The sequence below is a fragment of the Pseudoliparis swirei genome, chromosome 11 (assembly GCF_029220125.1).
Source record: "Pseudoliparis swirei isolate HS2019 ecotype Mariana Trench chromosome 11, NWPU_hadal_v1, whole genome shotgun sequence".
In the NCBI taxonomy this organism is placed as follows: Eukaryota; Metazoa; Chordata; class Actinopteri; order Perciformes; family Liparidae; genus Pseudoliparis; species Pseudoliparis swirei.
This window is the reverse complement of record NC_079398.1, coordinates 18,755,601-18,779,472: the sequence shown is the minus strand read 5'-3', so window position 1 is coordinate 18,779,472 and position 23,872 is coordinate 18,755,601. Positions and strand designations below refer to the sequence as shown.

General features: G+C 45.4%; 1 protein-coding gene across 1 annotated transcript in view; it reads right to left on the bottom strand.

The window, feature by feature from the left end:
• Positions 1–961: 961 nt before the first annotated feature.
• stard9 (StAR-related lipid transfer (START) domain containing 9) overlaps positions 962–23,872 on the bottom strand; it is a 41,951-nt gene continuing 19,040 nt past the window's right edge. Inside the window, exons 8-32 of the mRNA XM_056427103.1 lie at positions 22,586–22,728; positions 22,312–22,379; positions 21,994–22,091; positions 21,634–21,855; positions 21,301–21,398; positions 21,133–21,210; positions 20,815–20,892; positions 20,077–20,256; positions 19,056–19,107; positions 18,605–18,730; positions 17,814–17,896; positions 17,541–17,602; positions 16,600–16,793; positions 15,935–16,409; positions 8,997–15,275; positions 8,452–8,652; positions 8,159–8,345; positions 7,754–7,894; positions 7,566–7,665; positions 7,118–7,284; positions 5,344–5,408; positions 4,970–5,172; positions 4,064–4,143; positions 3,545–3,703; positions 962–2,945 (exon numbers count right to left, since the gene is read on the bottom strand). Coding sequence (XP_056283078.1) covers positions 2,814–2,945; positions 3,545–3,703; positions 4,064–4,143; positions 4,970–5,172; positions 5,344–5,408; positions 7,118–7,284; positions 7,566–7,665; positions 7,754–7,894; positions 8,159–8,345; positions 8,452–8,652; positions 8,997–15,275; positions 15,935–16,409; positions 16,600–16,793; positions 17,541–17,602; positions 17,814–17,896; positions 18,605–18,730; positions 19,056–19,107; positions 20,077–20,256; positions 20,815–20,892; positions 21,133–21,210; positions 21,301–21,398; positions 21,634–21,855; positions 21,994–22,091; positions 22,312–22,379; positions 22,586–22,728 — 9,671 coding nt within the window. The 3' untranslated portion in view covers positions 962–2,813. The remainder of the gene's footprint in view (positions 2,946–3,544; positions 3,704–4,063; positions 4,144–4,969; positions 5,173–5,343; positions 5,409–7,117; positions 7,285–7,565; positions 7,666–7,753; positions 7,895–8,158; positions 8,346–8,451; positions 8,653–8,996; positions 15,276–15,934; positions 16,410–16,599; positions 16,794–17,540; positions 17,603–17,813; positions 17,897–18,604; positions 18,731–19,055; positions 19,108–20,076; positions 20,257–20,814; positions 20,893–21,132; positions 21,211–21,300; positions 21,399–21,633; positions 21,856–21,993; positions 22,092–22,311; positions 22,380–22,585; positions 22,729–23,872) is intronic.

Sequence of the window (23,872 nt, the reverse complement as noted above, 5' to 3'; positions counted from 1 at the left end):
CCCCTCTGTCGCGCGCCTCTCACGGAGTACACAGGGCCCGCACGCGGGCACGAGCCTCACAGGAACACCGGAGAGAACACACCTGTCACATAAATACCACATCGGAGGCAGAAAGTAATTCATGTTTTGAGGTACTTAAAACATCAACTCACTAGAACAACAATAGCAAATATTATTCATAAAAATAATTTTAAAAGATGATCGTATAGTGCAACACTCTTCTGTATTCTCTCATGTTGATACTTTTAATTTAACTTTTAATTAAAAAATGTTCTCACATTTGGCCAATTGTGTACTCATGTGAAATATATATAAATTTTATATATATATATGTATATATAATTATATATATATATATAATTTATTAAAAAATATATATATATTAGAATTCATGTCCTGGCTGATTTACTCGCTGTTCCATTTCGTACTTGACGCCTCATCTTACAAGAACATATTGTACTTTTCAGAGAAGATTGAATACTTTAAAAAGAACAAAAGGCCTTAGTTTAGACAATATAAAGCATTGTTTAAATCCTTGTCTTGATTCATGTCTATGAGAGTGCTTCTTTTAATGAAACTATGTGACGGTGCGTCAAAGAGAAGAGAACCAGATATGTTGGGTTCCTTCTGACTGATACAACAACACCGTATTAAAGAAGAGGCGCATTGAAAGCTGTCTGTGGGTTTAGATACCAAAACAAAGAAAAAAGTTCTTTAACCCTTGTGTTGCCTTCGGGTCATTTTGACCCGATTCAATATTTAAGGAAAAGCTTTTTTCCCCATATTTGACACAAACTTAAAGAAAGTAAAGAAGATACAAATCTGAGCTTTTGATCCTCTGTTCTTCATATAAATACTGAGGTTCAATTCCCAAGCATACTTAGTCTAATTGCAAATGATAATTAAGGATAAAGAATATTTCTGGGACCAGGACACCAAAAGAAATCACAAAAAAACACAATTCACTTTAAAATGTATTGTATTCGTATAAAAAACGGCCAAACACACGGGCCACATAAGATCTCATTAGCATCGGGAAGCAGGCTGTTTATAATAAAATACACTTACAACACGTCATAAAAACATAAATAACAATGCTTTCTTACACAAAAAAGAAAAGGAACACATACAAATATATAGAAACATAAAAAAAAAAATATATCAGTTCAAAAAGTTGTGTATGTTCCTTCACTCTGGCCGCGACACAGTATTTGTGTCTTCTTTGGTTCTTTTAAATCTCAATGCGAGCGCTTCCTTCAACTCCTGTAAATAATATGGCTTCATATCGGGACGCCTTTGATCGGCGCCTGCATATCTGCAACACTGTGCCAACAAAAAAAAGACAAAATCACTTCTTAATAGGCGGCATTAATAAATGCATTAACGGTCTTGTGCAAGCGGCCGTAAACACTCTCTGCCCATTAAATAGAAAATAGAAAAACACATTCAACAGAAGGCAAGAGGAACAACAATAAATACCAAACACACTTGAGAAACGGGCCATAAGAACTGAGCTTAATAAGATTCAGGGTACCATAATTGTGTCCATGTCTTACTGCAGCTTTAATAATGCATAAAAAGGGAGGTTAGGGGGGGGGGGGGGGCAGCATCTTTTAGCGTTTATACCCCAAAAGTCCTGAAAGTCCCTGTTCTGCTACAAACGCTTTTTTTTAAAGGTTCGGGTCCTCGCTGCTGATTGGTTACAGGTGACGTAACAAATGCCGGTGGAGGCGGAGCCTAATCATCCTCAATATTCCTTCAATGCAACACATTACGATCCAACGGGGACTGCACGGACGTTATTGGAGGAGTTGAACCTTATTTCACTTCCTCCGCCGCGGTTCCTCATGTTTTCTCTTAACCTTTAAATGTATTTAATTGTGTTTAAGTGTGACACACGTACTGCACAGAGAGCCTGACATTAAAGTAAAGTGTTTTCCATACAGTCCCCTCACATATATTTGACCTTTTTATTCTTCATTTTATCATGTTTTTTAGTGGTTCACCTCATCAACTCGGATGACATAAACTCAACTGACCTTCAAATCCATGTATATATTCATAGTCATATCTGCCGCCCCCCTTGTTATCTATCCAAGTCTATCCAGAAACAAAGCATTTACATGCAAATATTTGCAAAAACTGCTTGACCCAGATATGGAACAGTGTTGCAGCCTCTTGTATAACCACAAAGGGGCCGCATCTATTTATCCATCCATCATAGATAGAGAGTGAACACTCTTGTGTAGTAAATACAAATCAATACAACCTTTATTATGTGTTGATGGACTCTTTAAATTTAATTTAAAAAAGGTTTTCCAGCTATGATAACCTTGTTGACGTTGACATATTTGGCTGTCAAAAAAATCAATAGAGACTCTATAGCGAACAGGCATCAAGGGACTTAAATGGCAGATACTCAGGTGACTTTAGACCCGTTTCGTCACATTGATGAAGCGATAAAGTGGAATAGCTTTCAAGTCCTGGATAATTAATTATTAAGCCGTCTAGACAGAAACGCGGAACACTGAACATGGCAAGTCATTCCCTCGGACTTCTAATTAATCTTTGGTACAATAGGATTATGATTGTTACATGTATTCATGTACATCGCAAATATAAAAATACAGTCTCAATATTTTATCAAAAAATACCTTTATATATTTGTATATATATAAAGCTTCAACGGTGTTACTGGGAAACAATAGAACAGTGCTCTTAGAATAACAAGAAAAAGTCAAGTAAATTAATTTCAGGTGCAAATTCAAAAAGACAGACCAACTCCATGAGGGAGACGGTTTAGTCCCAAGTGCTCACTGCCGACGTGTCGCCATGACTCCCGTGGATTTGGCGAGTAAGGCATCGAGATCGGCGATGACGGCCGCGTGTCTTCTGGCAACAGTGTTCAACAGTCGGTGAGGGAAGGATGGAGTTCCTAAGTCCACCTGGAGGAAGACGTTCAAGGTGGAATTAAAGAAACCGACATCACTGAGGCGGTGCGTGTCGCTCACTGACGTAGTAACACTAGGATGTATGAGACACGGGGTTCATACACATGGTGACCAATGGGGGTCCAGGACTTTAAACCAAATTTCCATGACCAAGCATTTTTTTTAAATCTCTATGCATACATGAAAAAGTGAGAAAATGTCGTATTTAAACTAAGAAAGAGAATTCCAAAGCATACAGTATATAACCGTAAATGACTCAAATGAATAAGAGACAAGAGTTTGGATTAAAAGAATAAACATTTATGTCTTTTTAGTTAAGGTGCGTTCACTTGCAGCGCGGAAAACATGCGCGAGTATGAAAGAGCGAATGCCGGCTTATATTTAGAGCGTCTTTCTTTTAAAAATAATTAATTCTTTAAAACTCAGCGTAAATGCACATATGAATATAACGTATTTCCATGACTTTTCCAAAACTTTTGGGATTTTATTTCTTTTTTCTAGAACTTTTCCAGGCCTGGAAATAACCATTTTAAAATGCCATGACTTTTCCAGGTTTTCCATGACCGTACGAACCCTGAGACCATTCTTCTCACCTGTAGCAGGTAGACGACCCTGGTGGCTTCCCGTCCACCGCGTCTAATGGGCTGCAGGATCCAGCAACTGGGCATCATCTCCCCGCGGACGGCGTCCACGCCGGGACGAGGCAGCGACTCCTCGAACACCGACTGCATCGCCAGCACGCACAAGCCGGCCTGAGGCGGAGGGCAAAAGAAAAAGAGCCGTCAATAAAAAAAACAGGCAGCGCAGCCTTTTGATCAGACGGCGACAGCGAGCCGGTTTCTCCCACACCCGCTGCCTCGGGGGTTGTTGACGCTTTCCGTTGCTACGAGTCGTGTCGAAATAGAGTTGTTCTTTTTGTGGATGACAAACTAAACCTCATAAAAGACGGCAACACTAATCTGACAGTGAATGTAATTGTTCTCCTTCCAGCTGAAGTGTGATCTCTGTGAACAAGCGCTCTGAAAGCGATGCTCAGTGGACCCGATACAAGGGGGCGAGACAAGCGGTAATCATCGGGTCCGCCTGGTTGATTCCTGCAGCTGTGCTCGTACCTGCTTGGACTCGGTGCTGATGCAGCAGAAGTCCCGCGGCTGGCTGAGGTGGCAGGCGGAGGGATCCGTTAGGACGTGAACTAGACACAGAAATACAAAAAGGCAACGTGTCAGATCAGGAAAACCTGTAAATAAATGGAACTTTTTCAAGAAATAGTGGAACTCAATGTTATTGAGGTTGTATAGCTAATTATTATTCTACTTTCACAAAAAAGGCAACGTTTAATATTGACGTTTTGAACACGGGAGGCCCGATGATGTTGCAAAGGTATTAAATGCCTCGTACTGCAGGTGTGAGAGTGGAGTTGGTCATGCACGAACACAATGAGCGCTCAGTGATGAATGTACTGTACATAGCTACTGGATGCAGACTCATCATTTGAAGCAAATACATTTGCAGTATCCATGAATGCCTCGCGAAGGTATAAATAAAATGTTGCAGAAATGACAAAAATGTAAATACGTTTCTCTATTAATAAAGTCAACATTATTAGCATAAACCTTGTAACATTCCAGCAACAAGGTGGAGAAAGTAGTCAGATCCTTTAACTTAAGAAATATACTCCGTCGCAATTAAAGGTACTGCATCCCAAAATGTTACGTACAGCTAAATGTACATAAAGTAAAGAAATTAAAAGCGTTGAATGTAGAAAACTGTAATATATATCATAGAATGAATTATTACTTCTGTAGTTGGTTGCGATGGAGCCAAATTCAACTATTTTAAATACAGTTGGGTATTTTAGTCATTATGTTACCATGTAAAATCTTAAGTTATAAAAGTAGTAACTATATTTGGTGGAGAAAAAAATAAGTGTCATCAAATGGTAACCCTGAAGTATAGCTCTTGACCACAGGTGGTGTAAAGACGGTGTCTGAGGAGGACGTGGCCTGACGTAGACTCACACAGCTGAGTGCTGTCATCTAGTGGTCGTGTCCAGACGGAGCGGACGGACGGGTTGTAGGCGTGGCTCCTGGACAGCTGGCAGATGGTGGACCACAGAGCGTCCACAGGTCTGTCCAGCTCCGCGGCTCCAAGGAAACCGTGGACAGACGGGCTGGAGGAGGCCTTGTAGTATGCCTGCACGCCTCGCTCTTCTCCCTGGTACCTACAGAGAGAAGACTCGAAACGTCAGCAAATTAACGATATTTTGTGATGATGTGTTTTTTAAAGTTAACTCGTCACGTTGCAGCTCATTGATCTCAGACGGTGAGAGAGTCCTCGGCTTGAGGGGAGATGATTTATGGATGAGTTTATTAAAGAGAAGGACTGAGCTCACCTCCAGCCCGCTGTGGTCTTGCTCATTAGCAGGTTGCTCAAATCCCCAGAAGAAGCCAGTCGCACCTGTGGGAAAAGACATTTGCAATTCAACCAGATACAACTGTTTGAAGGAGTAGAAAAAAACACTAACAATGGCAATTAAAGGCCGGGTGTTTTTTTTAACCCTCCTGTTACCTTCGGGTCAATTTGACCCCATTCAATGTTTAATGTCGGTGTTCTTTGCGGTCAATTTGACACCAGGCTGTTTTTCACTGTGTCAAACACAGGCACGTGCACAGATAGAGCCCTAGTGGTGCTCAAGCACCAGCCCTTTTGCCCTGGATGAGAAAAGTGCCCTTTTTGCTGGAGCCACATTTTTTATTCATCAGGATTTAAGAATAAAAGTTACTCTCTCTGTCATCAAGTCCCCCAAAATGTGTTTTAATATCCGACGGGGCATTTATTTGAGAATTTCGCCCCGACATGCTCCACGGCGCTCGCGAGCTCACGAGCCCCCCCCTCCTCCCCCCCGCCGCGCCCCTCCCTCCTCCTCCTCCTCCTCCGCAGTGCTCCTCGCGCCACCAAACGGGTGCACCTCCTTCTCCTCTGACCCGCAGCATCAGACACACAGGTCATGACGGTGTTTGTTCCCTGACGTTGTTTTGTGATAAATCAACCACAACATTAGCGCTGCTGAAAACATGACGTCACAACTGGTCCGACGTTTCCTAAACAAAATAAACAAACAAAAACTCAGAAATCCGTGATTTCAAAGCCTCGTCCAGCTGTTTACTGACGTTAGTTATGTTTAGAGAATAGAGAATAGAGAGAGAGAGAGAGAGAGAGAGAGAAAATTCTTATTCCGTTCTATTCAACGGGCTAGTCTAGGATTTGCGTGGCCAGACTGAAAAACAAAATCATAAGGCCTCTGGTATTGTTCAGAGGGCCGGGCCAAATGTGGAGGCGAGCCGTATCCGGCCCGCGGGCCTTAGTTTGAGGACCACTGCTCTTGGCTGTTGATGTCTATCAATATCGCTCATTTTGAAAATGATGTAAGAGGGCAATACGGATCCGTATCAGACCAGCGAGGAGGGCAATACGTGGCTGGCAATTTTTTTTTGGCATTGGGCGCCCTTTTTTTTGGTTTGAGCACCTGCCCCCCAAAATGTCTGTGCACGTGCCTGGTCAAACATATAAGAAATATCAACTTTTTTATATATTTAAAGGGCTATTTAGGTAGTCAACAAACAAACATAAAGTACCTCACACTTAAACTTGGAAAACAATATTAATTCTAATAATTTTCTGGAGGTTTTAATTGCTGGGGTCAAATTGACCCCACGGGTAAAATATGTCAGTAAATATAAAGGTAACAGGAGGGTTAAACATTGAATGGGGTCAAATTGACCCTCAGGTAACAGGAGGGTTAACCCTTGTGTTGCCTTCGGGTCATTTTGACCCGATTCAATATTTAACCCTCCTGTCGCCTTCGGGTCAATTTGACCCGATTCAATGTTTAATGTCGGTGTTCTTTCGGGAGTCAACAAACAAACATAAAGTACCTCACACTTAAACTTGGAAAACAATATTAATTCTAATAATTTTCTGGAGATTTTAATAGCTGGGGTCATATTGACCTCAAGGGTAAAATATGTTAGTAAATATAAAGGTAACAGGAGGGTTAAACATTGAATCGGGTCAAATTGACCCGAAGGCAACACAAGGGTTAAAGAACCAAAAAAGATTTGAATCTGGTTTTCTGTATCTGAGCTCTAGACTCGGGTCTGTGTTACCTCAGCCAGAGCGCGGCCAAGGAGACTCGATGTGATGTCCTGATAGGTCGTGGAGATGGAGGAGGAGGAGCCGAAGGAGGCGGCGCGTTGACGTGCACAAGTTGAGGGTGACGGCGAGGACGTCATCAGGGGCTCAAACGAGGTGACGGGCGGCTCAAGGCGGACATCTTTGAAAACACATAGGTATTAACATGGAACATCAACACAGAGAATGTAAAGACCAATGACAGGGAAACATATTTTTATATGAAAACTGCAAATGAAGATGAACTTCAGTTATGTTGTACTTGAATGTGTAGATGTGAGAATGTGGACAGATAAAAGAAAAGCCTCCTGTCAACTTGTTTGACGTCAATTGTTCTTTGTATTTGAAGTTATTCTTATTCTAAAATTGAGCACACGTTTGAGGACTGTGTTGCCCCCGTTGGTTCGGGTTTCATGTCCTCACCGTGGGCAGACAGCCAGGCTCTCTGTGACTTCACACTTTGAGGACCACATGCAGGCGGACGCGTCCTGACCTTCAGCCCTTCGTCCAGGAGCCCGGGGATCTGAAGGGAAACGGAAACGACAGTCACACGACGAGGATATAAATACATGTGGCTGGGTTTTCATTTCAGCTATTCCAAATCTGTCTACCTGTCCAGTCAGAAGTGGTCTGTTGCCGTGCTGCAGCGTGTTTCCACTGTTGTACCCCGATGTTGGTCCGGAGGAAAGACTCAGGCTGGACCCGGTGCATAAGGTGCTGTTACTGGTTCTGGTCCGATGTCTCAGGTCATCCTGACCACACAGGGAAGAGGGAGAGACCCGTGAAATATACAGCGTGGATAAAAACACAGCACACTTCTAAGATCTTGTAATATATTTTCTGTGATTGCTAACTTAAGTCAAATTAAAGAATTAGCTATTTAAAAAAAATATTCGTCAGAAAAAACTAACAATTTCACAACGTTATCTTTTGCTGCGAATTTGTAATCGAACAAATAATTAATTGATTTATTGAAAAATAATCGACAGTTTTGATCTGGTGATGGTAGAACTGACCGTGACTTCCTGAGACAGGCCCTGCTGCTGCTGGAGCCTCTTCTTCTCCTGCTCCGTCCTCTCTCGCAGTCGCTCTCTCGCCTTAGCGATCTCCGTCCGGGCCTCCTCCCGGGCTCGGCCGTAGTCCCGCAGCATCTGCTCGATGTCAGATGGACAGCGGCCGTCTCCTCGTTGGGGGTCCGGTATTCTGACGTTTAGATAACTCAGTGAAAACTCAAGTCACGTTTTTCCAACACGGAGCCTGAAAACATTAATATTTAAAATGTAGGGCGAACACGGGTATGGAGTCTCACCTGGTGGCACTGATGACCTCTTGGCGGAGCGGTTGGAGGGACTCTTTACGCCTACCGGGCATGGCGGCAGACGCCTTGGGGGAGGAAACCTCTTGTGAAGAGGAGCGCGGATGTCTGCTGGGACTCAGACTTCGAGCTCTGTGGTGAGTCTGGAGACGTTCCTCCCTCTGCTGCCTCAAACCCTCGATACTCCTGCGGTGTCTGAGAGGAGGGATTTTAAAAATTAAAAAAATAAATACACAAAGATGAGATTCTTTTTTTTCTTTAGAAAGAGGCTTTCAAAAAAAATAATACCAATCATTCAAGATCAAATTGCATTGACATATTTTAGGGCTGAGCATTGGACCTGAATACCTGTTCACTTGTTTACCTTCATCGAACATCTATTGATCTATAGTAGAATTTTTTTTTTTTAAATACAGTTCAAACACTGAGGCATGAAGGTTTGATTGTTTATCTTTCTCGTCTGTATTGACATTAATAAAACCAAACCAAGCCATAATCGGCAAGACAATTCATATCCAAATGAAGATTAGTTTCCTCACTCGTCATACAGCCGTTGTTTCGTAGACGGAGAGGCCGGCGCCTCCAGCTCGCCTCTGGTCCTCGGCGACAGCATCTTTAACAGCGTGTCCGTCTCCCCGAGGCCGTAGTGGAGCTTGGCCTCCGTCAGCTCCACGGTGAGAGGTGTGGGGTTCACGTGGAGGCTCACCGTCGCCATCACCCGCTCCCTCTCCTGTCGCAGCCGCTCGATCTCTCTGGCCCGTCGGTCAGACTCCACATTCCAGCCGGAGCTCTCCATCTCGTCCCAGTTTCTGCTCCCGTCATCGTCGTCTTTAGGAGGAAGTGCCCCCGTCTTGTCGCACTGTTTCGACTGCTGGGGGTTGACGCCCGACCAGCCGGTGAACTTGTTGTGCACGGGCAGGTCCTCCGGGCCCCTTTGGTGGCGTCGAGACGGGGAGACGCTGGCGACGGGATCGATGTTCGTGAGGACGTCCGTGTTGCACTCGCTGAGCGCCAGCGACGCCACGTCGTCCTCTTGGAGTTGAACCGTCCCGTTGCTGCCCGGGGGCGGGTGGTACGAGTCAACAAAAACATCTACGGGATCGACCGCAGGCCTGGAGTAGCCCGATGGGGCTTCAGCCTGTTTGTGCACGTCAGCTGGTCTTAATATGGGAGAAATGTGGTTCCGTATCGTGAAACCATTTGAGGAAGGAGAAGTCCTCCACTGCCGCGTGGAGTCGTCGTCGGTGACATTCCTCCCGACTGTGTATCTATCCATTGATGCAGCAACGCTCACGGGGCCTCGAGGGCTCGAGCGACTCGTGTCGCTCACCTTCTCAAGCGACACAGATTCTGATGCGCGAGAGGAAACGTCACCGTCTCGTCTTTGCTCATCCTCTGAAACGGATCGTTTGCTGGACGACACGCCGAGGTCGTCGCTCTCAGAATGATAGTTTCCTCTCGGCTTCGCGCGTAAACGTGTTCCCACGGTGCGAATGGGAGACGACGCGCGGTCCGTGTACGTCGCTTGTTTCTTCAAGGAAAGCGTAAAAAGGGGACCGGGCTTTTCTCGATGGCCGTTTTGCGACAACCTGCGAGAGACTTCAGATGTCGGGACACTTTTGAGACCCAGCGGCTCCGGCGTGCTTTGCTTCGAGCCTCGAGACGAAGCGGATCTCACACGTCTTTGACATTCGCCCGGCGTCTTCGCGGGAGCTGCTCTGTTCTCAGATTGAGAGGCGCAGGTGTTAAAGCTCCGATCGGGACCGCTCTGGATCTTCTCCACGCGGTCCGCGGTCCCGTCTCGGGACACGCCGACAACCTCAGAACCGATCACCTTGACGATCACATTGACCTTGTGAGATTTGGACCCCTCGCCGGGCTTTTGATGAGCGGCGACTTCCTCCGCGGCCGGCGTCGAAGAAGACCTCTCCGTCTGGATCCCGACATCGACGGCCGTTTGCGTCGAGCGGTCCCTCTGGGCGCCGTCACCGGACTCGCTGCGAGAGACGCCGACGTTGGACTTGCGGACGCTCCGGTTCGGACTGGACTTGGAGACTTCGCCCGTTCTCATCTCCTGGACGTCGCCGAGCAGGTCCGAGGTGCTGTCGATCAGCTTGGAGAGGTGAGCCGACATGCTCTCCATACTGGCCCACGTCGGAGATTCTTTTATTCCCACTCTGGTCTTCTGGGTCGCCGGCACTTCCGTGTTACTCCTCTTGTGGCGCTCTCTCCTCTGTGGAGCGCCGCCGCCGGTATTCACCGTCTGAAGGCCGTGCTCAGTTTGAGTGCCATCCTCGCAAGTCCTCCTCCTTCGGGCTGGTACTTTGCTCTCCTGGGGCTCGTAGCTTAAAGAACCGGCGGTCGCCGTCGGGTCGGCCGGTCGACTCGAGAGCCGAGCGCTTTCGTTCCCTCGTTCCTCGTAATCGTCCGTGCTGCTCGGCGTGCCGGAGAGCCCCTTGTCGGCGGCGTACGTGCTCAGGTGGGAACAGAAGGGCGAGTTCTGCCCGTTCAAACCGTTGTCGACGCTGCAGCATCTTGTGATTCGCTTCTCGGCGGCATTCAAAAGTGGAGATTTACAGGAGAGGTCGGCGGCGCTCCCGAATGCAGGGTTCTTATAGGACGGTTGGTTTGAGTCCTCGCCGTGCCGCTGGTGGACGAACGGGTTGATGTCGCTGGAGGCAAAATGCATCGGGGAGTCCCGCTGCGATTCACTCTCCTTTGCGTACGAGATGATGTTTTCTACAGTTGTCCCATGGGACATGACTTGTAAAGTGTGTCTTTTTGGGGCTTTAACTTCACTTCTACTCATCGTTTTAGATTTGCTCACCGACACTGCGGTACACACATCTGCATCTTCACTTTGGACCTGTCGGACTTCTGGTCTACCGTTGCTCAGAGCGCAGAGCTTCACCCATTTCGATGCGAGCCGGCTTTGATGCATTCTGGTGGTTTGCTCGTCCTCCTCGTCCTCGTCCGATGACCTGGGCGAGGACTCGGTGGAAGACGCGGGATGAGTCTGCATCTTAGTCTTCCTCAACCTCTTCGACTTGGCCTTTTTAGAGAGAAGAGCAGATCGATTCAGCTCGTCTCCAGGTGCGTGAGGCTGATCCTCTTTTGACGTCACAGATCCGGAGCGTCTCGTATGCTTGATGGCATTCCCCGGTGCCAAAGCGTGTTGCGGCGGAATAGAACCTGAAATACTCGCTTCATGTTTGGACTCTGCACAGATCTCTGGAGTCTCTTTGTCATTTTGTGTTTCTTTAACCGATTCGCACGTCGAATTTGATACACGTTCGCATTTGTTGCGGTAATTCATATTTACCACACAAGTCTGCACCGAGGTATTTGTACGATTCTGTGAACATCTGAACGCACTCTGTGCCGTGACACACGGTTTGCCTCCGCTTGTGTTTTCTGTTTCACTTTTCCCATCACGGCCAGGAGGAACCAACAACCCGTCCGTAGAGGCGCCATCATCGGTGGACTCGTTTTGGCTGCTGTGAAGAGTTTCTCCATCGGATAATAATTTTGTGCGAGGACTATTTTGGAAATGATGCTTGTGCGAACAGTCTTTATCTTCAGCGTTAGATGTGGCTTCCATACCAACGTCCTTTTCATGCCTACAGCCACGGTTTTTCTTTGCATCGCCCGTGGTGGGAGGTGTTTCTCTGGGTACTTGGTGGAGTTCAGAGCTCCCGGCGTCCACTTCATTCGAAGCATCGTTCTCCACAGTCGTTCCTGTAGGATGGATGGAGGAACAAGTAATCGGGGACAGACTAACTGGTTGCCAAGTGGCGTTGCCAGTGGACTGTTCCGCCTCTCTCTGGCTGTCGAGTGTCATCTTTGTTTGGGCGTTGTTGTTTTTGGCAGAGGACGTTTGGAAAGCACGACGATAGACCGACTTGTTTGATGTCACATCAGAGAAGTTCTGCACACGGTCCGTCTCCCGTGTTACTTCAGAAGATTGAAGCACGTTGCTCTCACGGCTCGTTCTTAATCCGGCCGACACATCCGATGACAGGTGTTCACTGTGGTCCACTGTGTCTTCAGGCTTCATCCTTTCAAGTGCACGGTGTCCTTCAAGGATTTCTCCTTTTTTCACCCCATCGCTCATTTTAACCATCGTCTTTTGTTCTTGCCATCCCTTTTCATCACTCTGACAGCTGGAATGACACGCAGGGGATGACGAGGCAAACGTGCTTCGACTCCCGCCCTTCCCGTCATCCTTGCTGTCAATCAAAGACAAGTGCACTCGCTCTTTGACCACTTCTGAGATTCTCAGGTCAATAGCGCTACAAATAGCATCCGACTTGCATACGTGTTTTATGCTTTCTTGATGTTTTCCGGGTTTATCAAGCTGTGATTCACCCTCTTGTGTTTCTGCAGCTGCTTCCTTTATTGCTACATCTCCCTTTCCAAGTACTCTGCTCTGAGGACCATTGTCACCACATTCAGAGTCCTCAAAGATCTGTCCAGGCTGCCTTCTCATGGGATCAGGAACTGGCGACGCCTCTGAAGCTACTGTGACTTGTCTGATGCGGCCATCAGCGAAAACAGAATCGTCAGCTACCACAGGAGACTGTTCTCCTTTTGAGTCACTGTCACCAGCACAAGAATCTTCCTTGTCAACTGGTGCCGAGCAGAACGTTTCCAACTCTCTGCCGTTGCTCCTTTTTGGAATTTTCAAGCTGCCCATGAAAGCCTCCTGCTGGTCTTTGTTCCTCTTCCTGGTATTTTTAAAAGCCGATTTAACAAGCTCCTGCTGTAGTGCAATGTCCTGCTGACTCAGAGCTCCTTTGGTTTCAGCCTCGTCCGACATGTCGTCCCGTGTAGAAGATACATGTTTGGCGTTCCCAAGCTCATGTTGGATCATGTTTGTCAATGTTTCTGTTGCGCCATCTAGAATGCAGAGATCTTCCTCTACAGTGGACGGTTTGAGGACGCTTACAGGGGAAGACATTTGTTTTAAAACTTGAACTTGGCTATGATAAGAAGGATGCATTACTGATTGATAACCTGACATACATGTGTTCGTGTCAGAGGACATTGTCGTGTCAACGACCTCCATGTCAGGTCCATCCTGAAGCAGTGTTAGTGGCGAGGCTTGTTGTTCAGTGCAGTGGATCTCAGTGGGAGACACACAAGTGGTTTGAGGTTCTACGTTCAGTAACAGTGCTGGACCTTTGATGCTGCGGTCGGGAGTAAACATACCTGCGTTCCCTGTGTTTTCTGCTTGCTCCACACACCACCCTGCTGGCTTCAGGGCGTCCTCTGGCGTTGTGAGAATCTGAGACTCTAATGTTCCCGATGTTAAACCGCGTTCCTGCACGGTTACATGTACACCCTCGGTGCTGGTGGATGAAGAGCTACGTCCACTCTTAGCGTCTGAGAGGTTCGTACTGATTGGACTTGGACCGCTGCTGCTCGCGACACCTTTGAACATTGTTATTCTTTGGAAAGGCAGAGAATCCCCGTGAATCCCGGGACCGTCGGCCGCGTCAGTGGAGGACCAGGCGTCGGTGAGTGCCGGCGTGTTGTCCGGCTCCCTCACACTGCAGCTGCTCAGGGAGCGTGGGCTGAAGGTCCAAGTGGTTTCCCTAAAGTCCTCTATCAATTTGTCTCCGCCTCTGGAAGGAGGCGTCGTTGTGGCACCGCTGTGTCTTGATTTTGGGGAACCTTGCTGGCTCCAGTACGTGTCAGCTGGGTTTACTTGAGGTTTCCAGTCTAAACTCACCTCTGCTGCTGTATTGTGCCGCATGAATGAACGGGAGCACCCCGTCACCAATGAGTAAGCCGGCACCACCGTCTGGCTACGTTTCTCCGCTGTTGAGTATTTCCCGCCGCTCTCCACAGCCAAGGAGTCTCTAGATATTTGACTGTCTTCGCTCTCCGCTTCGCTCTGAGTCGCTTCCTCGAGTCTCAGCTGCTTGGCGAGGGCCGTCACATAAGAAGAGGACAGAGAGTCGACAGAGAAAAGGCTCTCACAGTCCGACCTTACTCCATCTCCGTCCTCTTGCTCTTCCTCCCATCCCGTCATTCCCTGCTGCGTCTCGACCCATCTGCTGGTGTTGCTCATCAGAGCCTCGGTGCTATGCCAGCGCTTCTGTTTATGGTCCTCAAACGCAGTCCTTTGGTCGAGCTCCTCGCACGAGACGGCCGCTTTAACGGCACATTTGCTTTGGTTCATCTGGGTGTCTTTAAGGCTCCGGTCTCTTCTTTGTCTCCAGTGAAATTTGCTCGCTATCCTCCCCAGAGGTTTGGGGTTTCGTCCACCATTCTCACTGGATGGTGGTTTCCTGAACACTTTGGACAGAGCCGTTTTTAGCCTCGGCCCAACAGAAGAAGAGAAACTCTTCCTAATGGTGTCCAGTCCATTGTTACCTGCGTGGGATTGATTTATCTCATTCATGCAAGGGACAATCTGAGAACTGGTTTTGCAAGTTGTGGTTCCTTGTGTATTTTCTTTGCAGACTTGCTGCAAAGTCGTTCCAAGTGGTGACTTCAGAGAGACCAAAGAGTTGTGATCAGATCTGTTCTTAAAAGACAGCTCTCGGTTTGGCAGCAGAGGTTTTCTCTCCGGTCGTTCCCGGAAGGGCTGAGCTTGGGGTTCCTCTTTGGCCGTCGGCCTGAGGTTTTCAGAGGAGTTCCCTCTTCTCCAGCTGGCTTGACTTTGTCCCGAGAAGAGCGAAGCGGAACAACTCTGGGTTCTCTCCCGAGGAATACACTCATCGGAAACCCACTTCCTGCTGCCAATGGAGTCAGAGGTTGTGAAGGAATCTGACGTCAGTTCTGTGGATGCGTTTCTTTTGAGGAAGTGTCTATCGGAGAGAGAGAAGGAAAAATACTTTAGGATTTACATTCAAGAAGAAGAGATCTACAGTGCATATACTACCGTTCAAAAGTTTGGGATCACTTAGAAATGTCCTTATTTCTCAAAGAAAAACATTTTCAATGAAGATAACATTAAATTAATCATAAACACACTGTCTACATAGTTAATGTGGTAAATGACTATTCTCTAGTGTTTAATGAAGTCTCTACAGAGGTGTATAGAGGCCCATCTCCAGTGTTCTAATGGTACATTATGTTATCGCCTTAGAAGACTAACGGAGGGGTATAAAACCTGTGAAAACCCTTTTTATGTTAGCGCAGCTGAAAACAGTTATGCTGGTGAGAGAAGCTATAAAGCTGGCCTTCCTTTGAGCGACAAGTTTGAAGAACAACATTAATATTTAAAATAAGAATCATTATTTATAACCATGTCAATGTCTTGACTATATTGTATATTCATTTAATAACTAAAATTGTGAGTTTTCAACACCAAATTGTCTGGGTGACCCCAAACTTTTGCACGGTTGTGTATAGGAGGTGCAACCAACCACAAAACAGCCAGATAAAGAAATAAAACAGCTGAAACATGTTGGTATTAATATAGTACGAGCCCCTGGGCTCTACAGATGTGTGTCTATGTGCTCACCTGAAGATAGGGGTGTTCTGTGGGTCGAGCCGGGACAGAAGATCTGCTGAGAACGAGTGTCTGCGAGAAACAAACGATCTGAGCTTTGGGGGGGAGCCCATATCAGGAGACTCTGGGCTGTCCGGTCCTGGAGGCAGGGCCCTTTCCAGCTGCTGCAATTCTCTCTTGGCTTCCAACAGAAGTCGCTTGCGGGCGATTCTCTCCAGCTGGTAGTGCAACTGTCTGCGACGGACGCGGCTCTCGGATCGGCGGAGGGCGTGATGCTTCAGGAGCTCCTCTTGCACCGCCTTCTTCCTGGCCCGTACCACCTGGGACGGCCGGTCCACCGTCCGACCTTCGCGATCCTCGGACGTACGACTTGCTGCCGGCTCTGGGAGGGTTGAGGGGAGACGGTCCGTCTGAACACCAGACTCGTGGGTGATTCTCAGCTCTGCGGTCGTTAGGTGTCGTTTCTCCTGCGTAATCCACTGCTGGACTGTTGGGTTAGGATTTAAAGGAGGGAATCATTAGGTGTGGATATATTACAAATGCACAACATGTATCCATATTTCAACTCATTCTGAAGAGCTTATCCAATGTTAAATAAAACTTTGGCTTGGATTTCTAAAGTTGAGAGTTCTGCATGAGAGATAAAGTTTTTTTGTGGAAGTGTAAAGACGACATACTGTCTCTGTGCTGCTGTAGGAGGTGGGCCTGCTCCCTCTCCAGCTCTCTCTCAGCCTTCCTTTGTTCAGCCTGAATCTCGTGTCGCAAACTCTCCACGTAGCGCTGCTGCTCCTCCAAGCGCTGCCTCGCAGTCGGCTGCTCACCGGGGGAGAGACATGCACCCGGCTGGCTTTGGAGCGTCACATCTTCGACGCTATAAAAACAGACACGTCAGATGCAGTGTTAAAGGGAAAAAAGGGCAACTGTGATAGGAAAAGAGCAAAGAGAAAAACAGTAAGTAAAATACAAAGCATTTTACATCACCTCGGCACAATTTAATTTCTAGAATTTAGCAGTTATGTGGTGGGAGGTTTGAAGTAAATGCTGTTGTGGGTTTTCAGTTCAGCGTCTCAGCTGTAACCAAGCAACGGCTGAGCCTGTCCTGTAAACAGCTAACTGGGATTGTTCAGGAGGGAGGGGGGACGGGCTACTAGCAACACGTGTCATCTCGATAACTGAACAGTAAGATGCATTGCCCTATTTCTGCAACATGAATATGACAAGACATGTACCTCATTATAAATTATGTATGCTGCATGTTGGCAGAAAAAGCTCTCTGTGCAGAACACACAGTATACACAGAGGGATGAATATAGGGCAGGATGATACATCTATATAGGGATATCAAATTCATCAGAAAATGTTGATTATTTCATACTAAAGTTCTTAATTCAATCAGAAAATACTTTTAATTTGTTAAGTATTCAATTCATACGAAAGTACACAGAGCATAGTATACAGAACAAGGGGTCGATTTCATATAGACTGAACAGAACACCTGCAATATTATGATATATATAGTTATAGGTATTAATCACTGATATCGTGACAGATGTTTTTGGCCTAATCACCCTGGGTGAATATTGTCTTCTGTGAATTTATTTCTGGTGGCAGTGTTTACCTGTGGTTAGGGGTGGAGGGGCAAAGGTCGATGTAGGTGCAGGTCATGCCAACTTCACTGGCCTGCGGATATTTTAGAGAAGAAACAACTTTTTAATATTTACCAGAACTAGAACAAATAAACAATCACAGCTCTGCTCAGAACAAATGATCTGAAATATTGTGCATCACTAGCTTCACAGTATGTCAATTACAGCATCTCATGTATCTGCTCATCATCAATATCATCACCACTGCCATCATAACCAACAGCTTCATTTGCATCTTCACCCACCCGTCTGCGTTCCCGGAGGACGGCTGCCTCGGCCGGGTGATTGAAGCGGAACTTGTGCACTCCTCCCAAGGTGATCACCATCCCTGGAGGCCGAGAGACATCTCATACATCACAAGCTGTCCTCGTTCTGGGTGTATGTTGTGCAGTGTCGGAGCGGGGCGGGTGGATATGAGTGTGTGTGTCTCTATGTTTAACCTTGGGAAGAATCTATCTTTTCACCTTCAAGTGTGTGTGCATATATATTTATATAATTGTCAATTATTAAAATATATTCTGTTAATTGTGGTTACTTAATTATACATGAACCTATGTATATATATAATTATATATTTATACATTAACCTATATATATATAGGTTAATGAATAATAATATATATATATACATAAATAAAATATAATGTATAATATTTATATACATTTTATATATATATATATATGTGTATATAACCCCATGACGTCATGCTTTCCCCCCCCCCCTGGCATTTATTCTACTATATCATAACTTTCTCTTTCTATTGTTGTATTCAAACTAAGCTTCTAAAGGCATGAAAGTGACAGTTGCCTCAGCATATTTTATTTTTTTTAACAGATATGTGTGAACAGTCAAAGAAAAGTTATATTCAAGTTGCATGCGTGCATATCAGAAACCCTCATATCTAGATCTTTAAAATACGCTCCAACTTTGACTACAGAAAGCCGTGGGAACACGACGGTGTGAACAAGACGGTGTGAACCAGACGGTGTGAACCAGACGGTGTGAACCAGCAGTTGGTTGAGGACAGGCGCTGACCTTGAGCCAGTCTGCAGGGCTCAGTGACTTCTCGGTCGTTCAGCAGACAGACGCTACCCGGCAGCGGTCGGAGCGTCACCACGCCGCTGTGGTTTTCGATCTCACAGCTGGCACTGCCCTGCAGAACTAGGAATAGAACACAATCACACACACACACTGAGTTAGAGAGCTGTGCTGTACCACTCAATATATTCAGCGCAGCATTTAATGAAAAGTAAACAGTCCATTTTATGATATACAGTGTCATATTTTATCATGCACTCTCAGATATATTTCTGCCATTTTTTGTACTACTAGACTTTGCATGTCTACTCTGGGATAATGCATGGTTGTAAGAGGCCTTGAGAATTTCCATTCCTATAATTTAAAAACAGTCAAGAAAAGATCCTATAGTTTTAAAAAAAAGAAATATTTGCAGCTGGATGATGAAACATGGGAGAATAATTAATACCTATTTGTGGTTTTTCAAATTGTTCCTGAGGTCCTATGTGGGTAATTCCTTCCTGTTAAAATAAAAGGCATTGTGTAAACATGACGGCTGTATTTAAAATCTACATAAACAAAAACATCAAAACAACTTGTGTGCATTCTGGACATCAGCTGGTTGTATCATGGATATAATAACAATAATGGTACTCAATGATCTTAAGAGAACTATCGTCCTTCCACTTCTCATCCTCACTTATCGGACAGAATCAATATAATTTCTTTACTTTGAAGTCTTATCTAATGGGATTAAAGGCTTCCTCATATGGTGTCAAGACCACATGCGCTCCCAGGTGGCCTCGGCTCTTCACGTGCAGAGGAAAGTGTAATTGTCAGGCTTGAGGGTATGCTTGTCATTGTCAGAATCAGGACAGCTTAAGCTCCCCTGAGTCCTAGCCTCAGAACTAAGAGCCTCTGATCCAACGGAGCTCTACGCATTGTGGAAGACGCAGAGATGGGAGATCGACAGGACAGTTGGAGGGTACAGAGAAAAGAAAAGACAGTAGAAACGCACCTTTTCTCAAGCGCTTTTCTAGCAGAACAAAGAGAAATAGTGTGAGGAGGTGGTTGAGGAGGAGGAGAGGGAGGGGGAAGAATCTAGTAGAAGAAAAAAGAGAGAATGGTTTAGTCAGGACAGCTGACAAATCAGTAGCTTGAGAGTTGGAGAAAAGTAGAGCGAAGGCAAAGAATATTAGTTTGTGTGATATTGTTCAAATGAGTGATGTGTCGCTGGGGATGAAAAGAAATGTACAAATAACGAGACAGCGTGAAAGCTCATACTTAACAACAGACACGGATAACACTATCAATATCAATATTGAGCGCTACACTTGTAATGGGAATTTCAAAAACTCAACAATTGTGTATTCCAATATTTACTTTAAAAAAGAGAAGCAACAGAATAGAAGATGGACAATTAAATGATACCAAAACACAACAAAGCATGACACTTCATGAACACAACACTCTCTATGTCGTCATCATACCCTGAGGTGATAGAAGACGACCCCGGTGCTGAGCACGTCTCCATCCAGAGTAACCAGGTGCGGCTGGAGGGAGTTGATGAGGAATCCGGCCCGGTCTCGGTTGATGTCCACGCTGTACTGCTTCAGCAGCTCCTTCTTGTCTCTCCAACCCTCCGTCCAGTCCTTCGTCAGCTGCTCCACCTGAGGAGGAGGAGACGTGGACGATGAAGGAAGGACATTAAGAGAGGAGGTCTTAAATACGGGATTGATCGGGTCAAAGGTCAAGGTCATGAAAAAGGTCAAAATCTTCTTGAATCGCATGGAATTTGGTGGGATGATTGGTTATTATCAGGGGACCATTTGATTAGATTTTGGGATCGGTCGGGTCAAAGGTCAAAATCTTCTTTTAACCATAGCGCGGTCCATTTATATCCAATTGGCATGCGACTAATGCCAAAATGTTCATAATTCAATGCCCAATCTTGTGATATGTGAAGGTATGCGCTCTACCGAGTGCCCATTCTAGTTTTATTCTTTTTTTTGTTACTCAGGATAATTCACTAATTAGAGGGAAAAGGCTATTTAGATACAGAAATGCTTAAGTTTGGTTGTTTCACATAACCTGTATGTGCTGACGTTTTAAGTCTATATCATGGACATTTACAAATAAAGCGTGTGCATGTGTGTGTGTATGTGTGTATGTGTGTGTGTATGTGTATATGTGTATATGTGTGTGTGTGTGTGACCAGCCCGTGTTACCTTTAGTTCGTTCTGTAGCACGATGTCAGAAATATTTCCTTCCCTCTCGTCGCTCAGGGATGGACTGGGATTACGCTGCTGTCAATCAAGAGGGTGAAAAAATGGCTCAGTCAAATATGCTGTGCACAAGAAAAATGTGACATGCGTTACAATGTAATCACACGATCTTTACCATCCCGGGGATTACAAATGTCACACAGGCACAAAGCACTGTATTAAAGCCTTTGCTACAACAATGTGTAATGTGGGGTTTTCTTTCATTCAAAGCCTTACAACACTAAGAGGGATTTTTCTTCCTCTGATAAAAGGTGCCCGTACCATTTCAAAGCTGAGCAGCATGCTCTTCAGCCTGTCAATCTCCTCTCTCAGTTCCCGGATCAGCCGAACACTGGCGTCCTGCACGCACACATCAAGCTCACGTCAACCTGCTAAAATCATGCAGATCAAACATGAAGGTTTGGCGTCGGACTCCAAACAGCCGCTGACCTCGTTAACCCGAGGCTTGTTGACAATATTTTTGGCGTGGGCGGCGTAGCGCAGGGTGCTGAGGGTCTCGTTGTAACTGTTAGCGGAGGGCGAGACGGCTGCAACACAAACACACACATCACAAAGAAAAGTTATGAGAGAGATTTAAAGGACCATTTCAGTGGTTTTACTCGTGTGGTTACTGCAAATTATTTTCCAAAGCATAACCATCCATTTTTAAATTAAATATACAAGCTCCCGGCAAGCTATTAAATTACTTTCCGTTAAAAGCTTATAGAAATAAACACATCCCAGCCATTGTCTTTTCACAGTGCTGCCATCTGTTCCACTGACTTGCAATCATGATGGTCTTGGAGTTGCCGCCCAGGCTGTCTTTCAAAAGCCAGGTGAGGACTGAGTCTCTGTAGGGGATGAAGCAGTGCCTCCTCCCTCCTCCTCCTCCTCCACCTCCTCCTCCGGACAGGGAGCTGCTGTGGCTTCCCACCGTGCTGCCATCGACCTCAGAGGCCATGCTGTTGATGCTCTGACAGCTGCTGGACATCTGGGAGTTCTGGGCTGCGGAGGCAGTTGGAAGAAGACGAACAAAAGATGGATTCACGAAGAGCGTTTCAGAAAAGAAGGGAATACCGCGAGGATCAACAACATGTGAAAGGTAAACACAGGAATTTGTGATCATGCTAGATCTCCGTTTACCAAGAGCAGATATGACGATGCCCAAAGTGACGAGCGACTTGTTGATGTTAGAGCCCTCGGTCAGTCTGTCCCTGCAGTAGTGGTAGTCTGCTCGCTCGCTGTCAACCACATAAAAACAACATTAGGTTCATGGCATTTGCAATGATTAAAAACACAGATTATCCAATTTTAAAAAAAATTCGACTTGGGGCAGTAGTCCAAGTCCACTAGGGGGCAGTTTAGTCAAAAGATGTTGAGACTAAACACACACAGAGATACAAACATACACACACACACACACACACACACGCACACAACAGAAGGAAATAATAGTCTCACCTCCCAGCCAAGTCCACCAGGTTAATCTTGCTGACAGTTTCTGAAGGAAGGTTATTTTCGAGGTTTGCCTTTTGGGGAAAAAAGACAAGAGTAACCAGACAGGAATAGGCAAGAAAATGATAAACATTGCACTTGAATATAGATACTGACAATATTAACTGTTTTGGCGTAATAACTGGCAAAAGTAAGAAAGAGGATCATTAGCAGATGGACTGATTGACAGATGAGTGTAGCTGCACACAAGCTGAGTGGAGGGCTGAGAGAGGATGATGACCTGCGTGTACTGGATGGTGAAGATGGCGTGGGATCGGCTGCTAGCGTCGTGGTTGTGAGTTGCTGCGGTGATACGGTTGGCGATGCCTTCCTCCAAAAGGTCCATGGCCTGCTTGCAGTCTGAGACCACGTGCTGGGACAGGTCTGATTAGAGGAACAAAATGTTGAGAAATATAAACAGGGTTCATACACATTTTGACCAATGGTTTTTCAGGACTTTAAACCAAAATTCCATGACCAAACATTTTGTGAAATCTCAGTGTATACATGAAAAAGAAAGATCATTTTGTATTTAAACTAAGAATGAGAATTCCAAAGCGTACAGTATATACCGAGTAAATGAATATATCAAGAGAACAAATTTCCATGATGTTACCAACAAAATTGTTATAATTTCTGTTAATGACTTTTCCAGGCCTGGAAATAACCATTTAAAAATCCCATGACTTTTCCAGGTTTTCCATGACCATAAGAACCCTGTATAAAGCAAATAAACCGAGAGTATTTAAGTTTAATATCGACCGTAAAATCTTAAATTGTATGAAACATGGATTGGAAAACTCTCTATAAGAATACGACAAGTAAAGCTACTTTATTATGCATCAAGATGCACAATGTACAACAGTTGGGAATTAGAGAAATATGTAATTTTACAGAATCTTCTAAAGATTCTGAAGGGAATTTGTATTTATTTAGGTTTTGCTTTCATATGACTGCCAGAGGAACAAGGTAGAATTGGTCAAATTAAAAAACCATTGTTGATCACCTGACAATTTTTGTAAATCATAGTGTAGATAGCTCGGAGGAAACACACACAAAACGAACAATGACCTGACGTGAAGAATCATAAAAAGATGTAGAACACACAAACAGGAAATGTGTCTCATCGACGTTTTCACATACTTGAACGTGTGAATCATGTATTTAAGAGTCTGTTAAACACATGCACACACAGATTGCCAAAGGAGCAGCGTGATGCTATAACATGGGGTAACTTATTATTGATCCAAAAGGACAACTCAACATAAATGTTTATATTATTTTAAAAGAATCAGAGTGACAGTGAAACACTGTTAGATGGACAAGAAGTAAAAGCTGGAAGCCTTTATTAAAGCGCTCTGTGTGAGTGGCCAAGTGTTCTCCTTGGAACCACAAGGAAATGACTTCACTTCCTTTGGTCCACTGGGATCTCTCCAGATACTGACAATGACAAACACAGAGACGCCGGCAGATGAGAGGGAGAGAAGGAAAGAGGGAGGGGGGATGAGGAGACTGAGGGGGGGAAAAG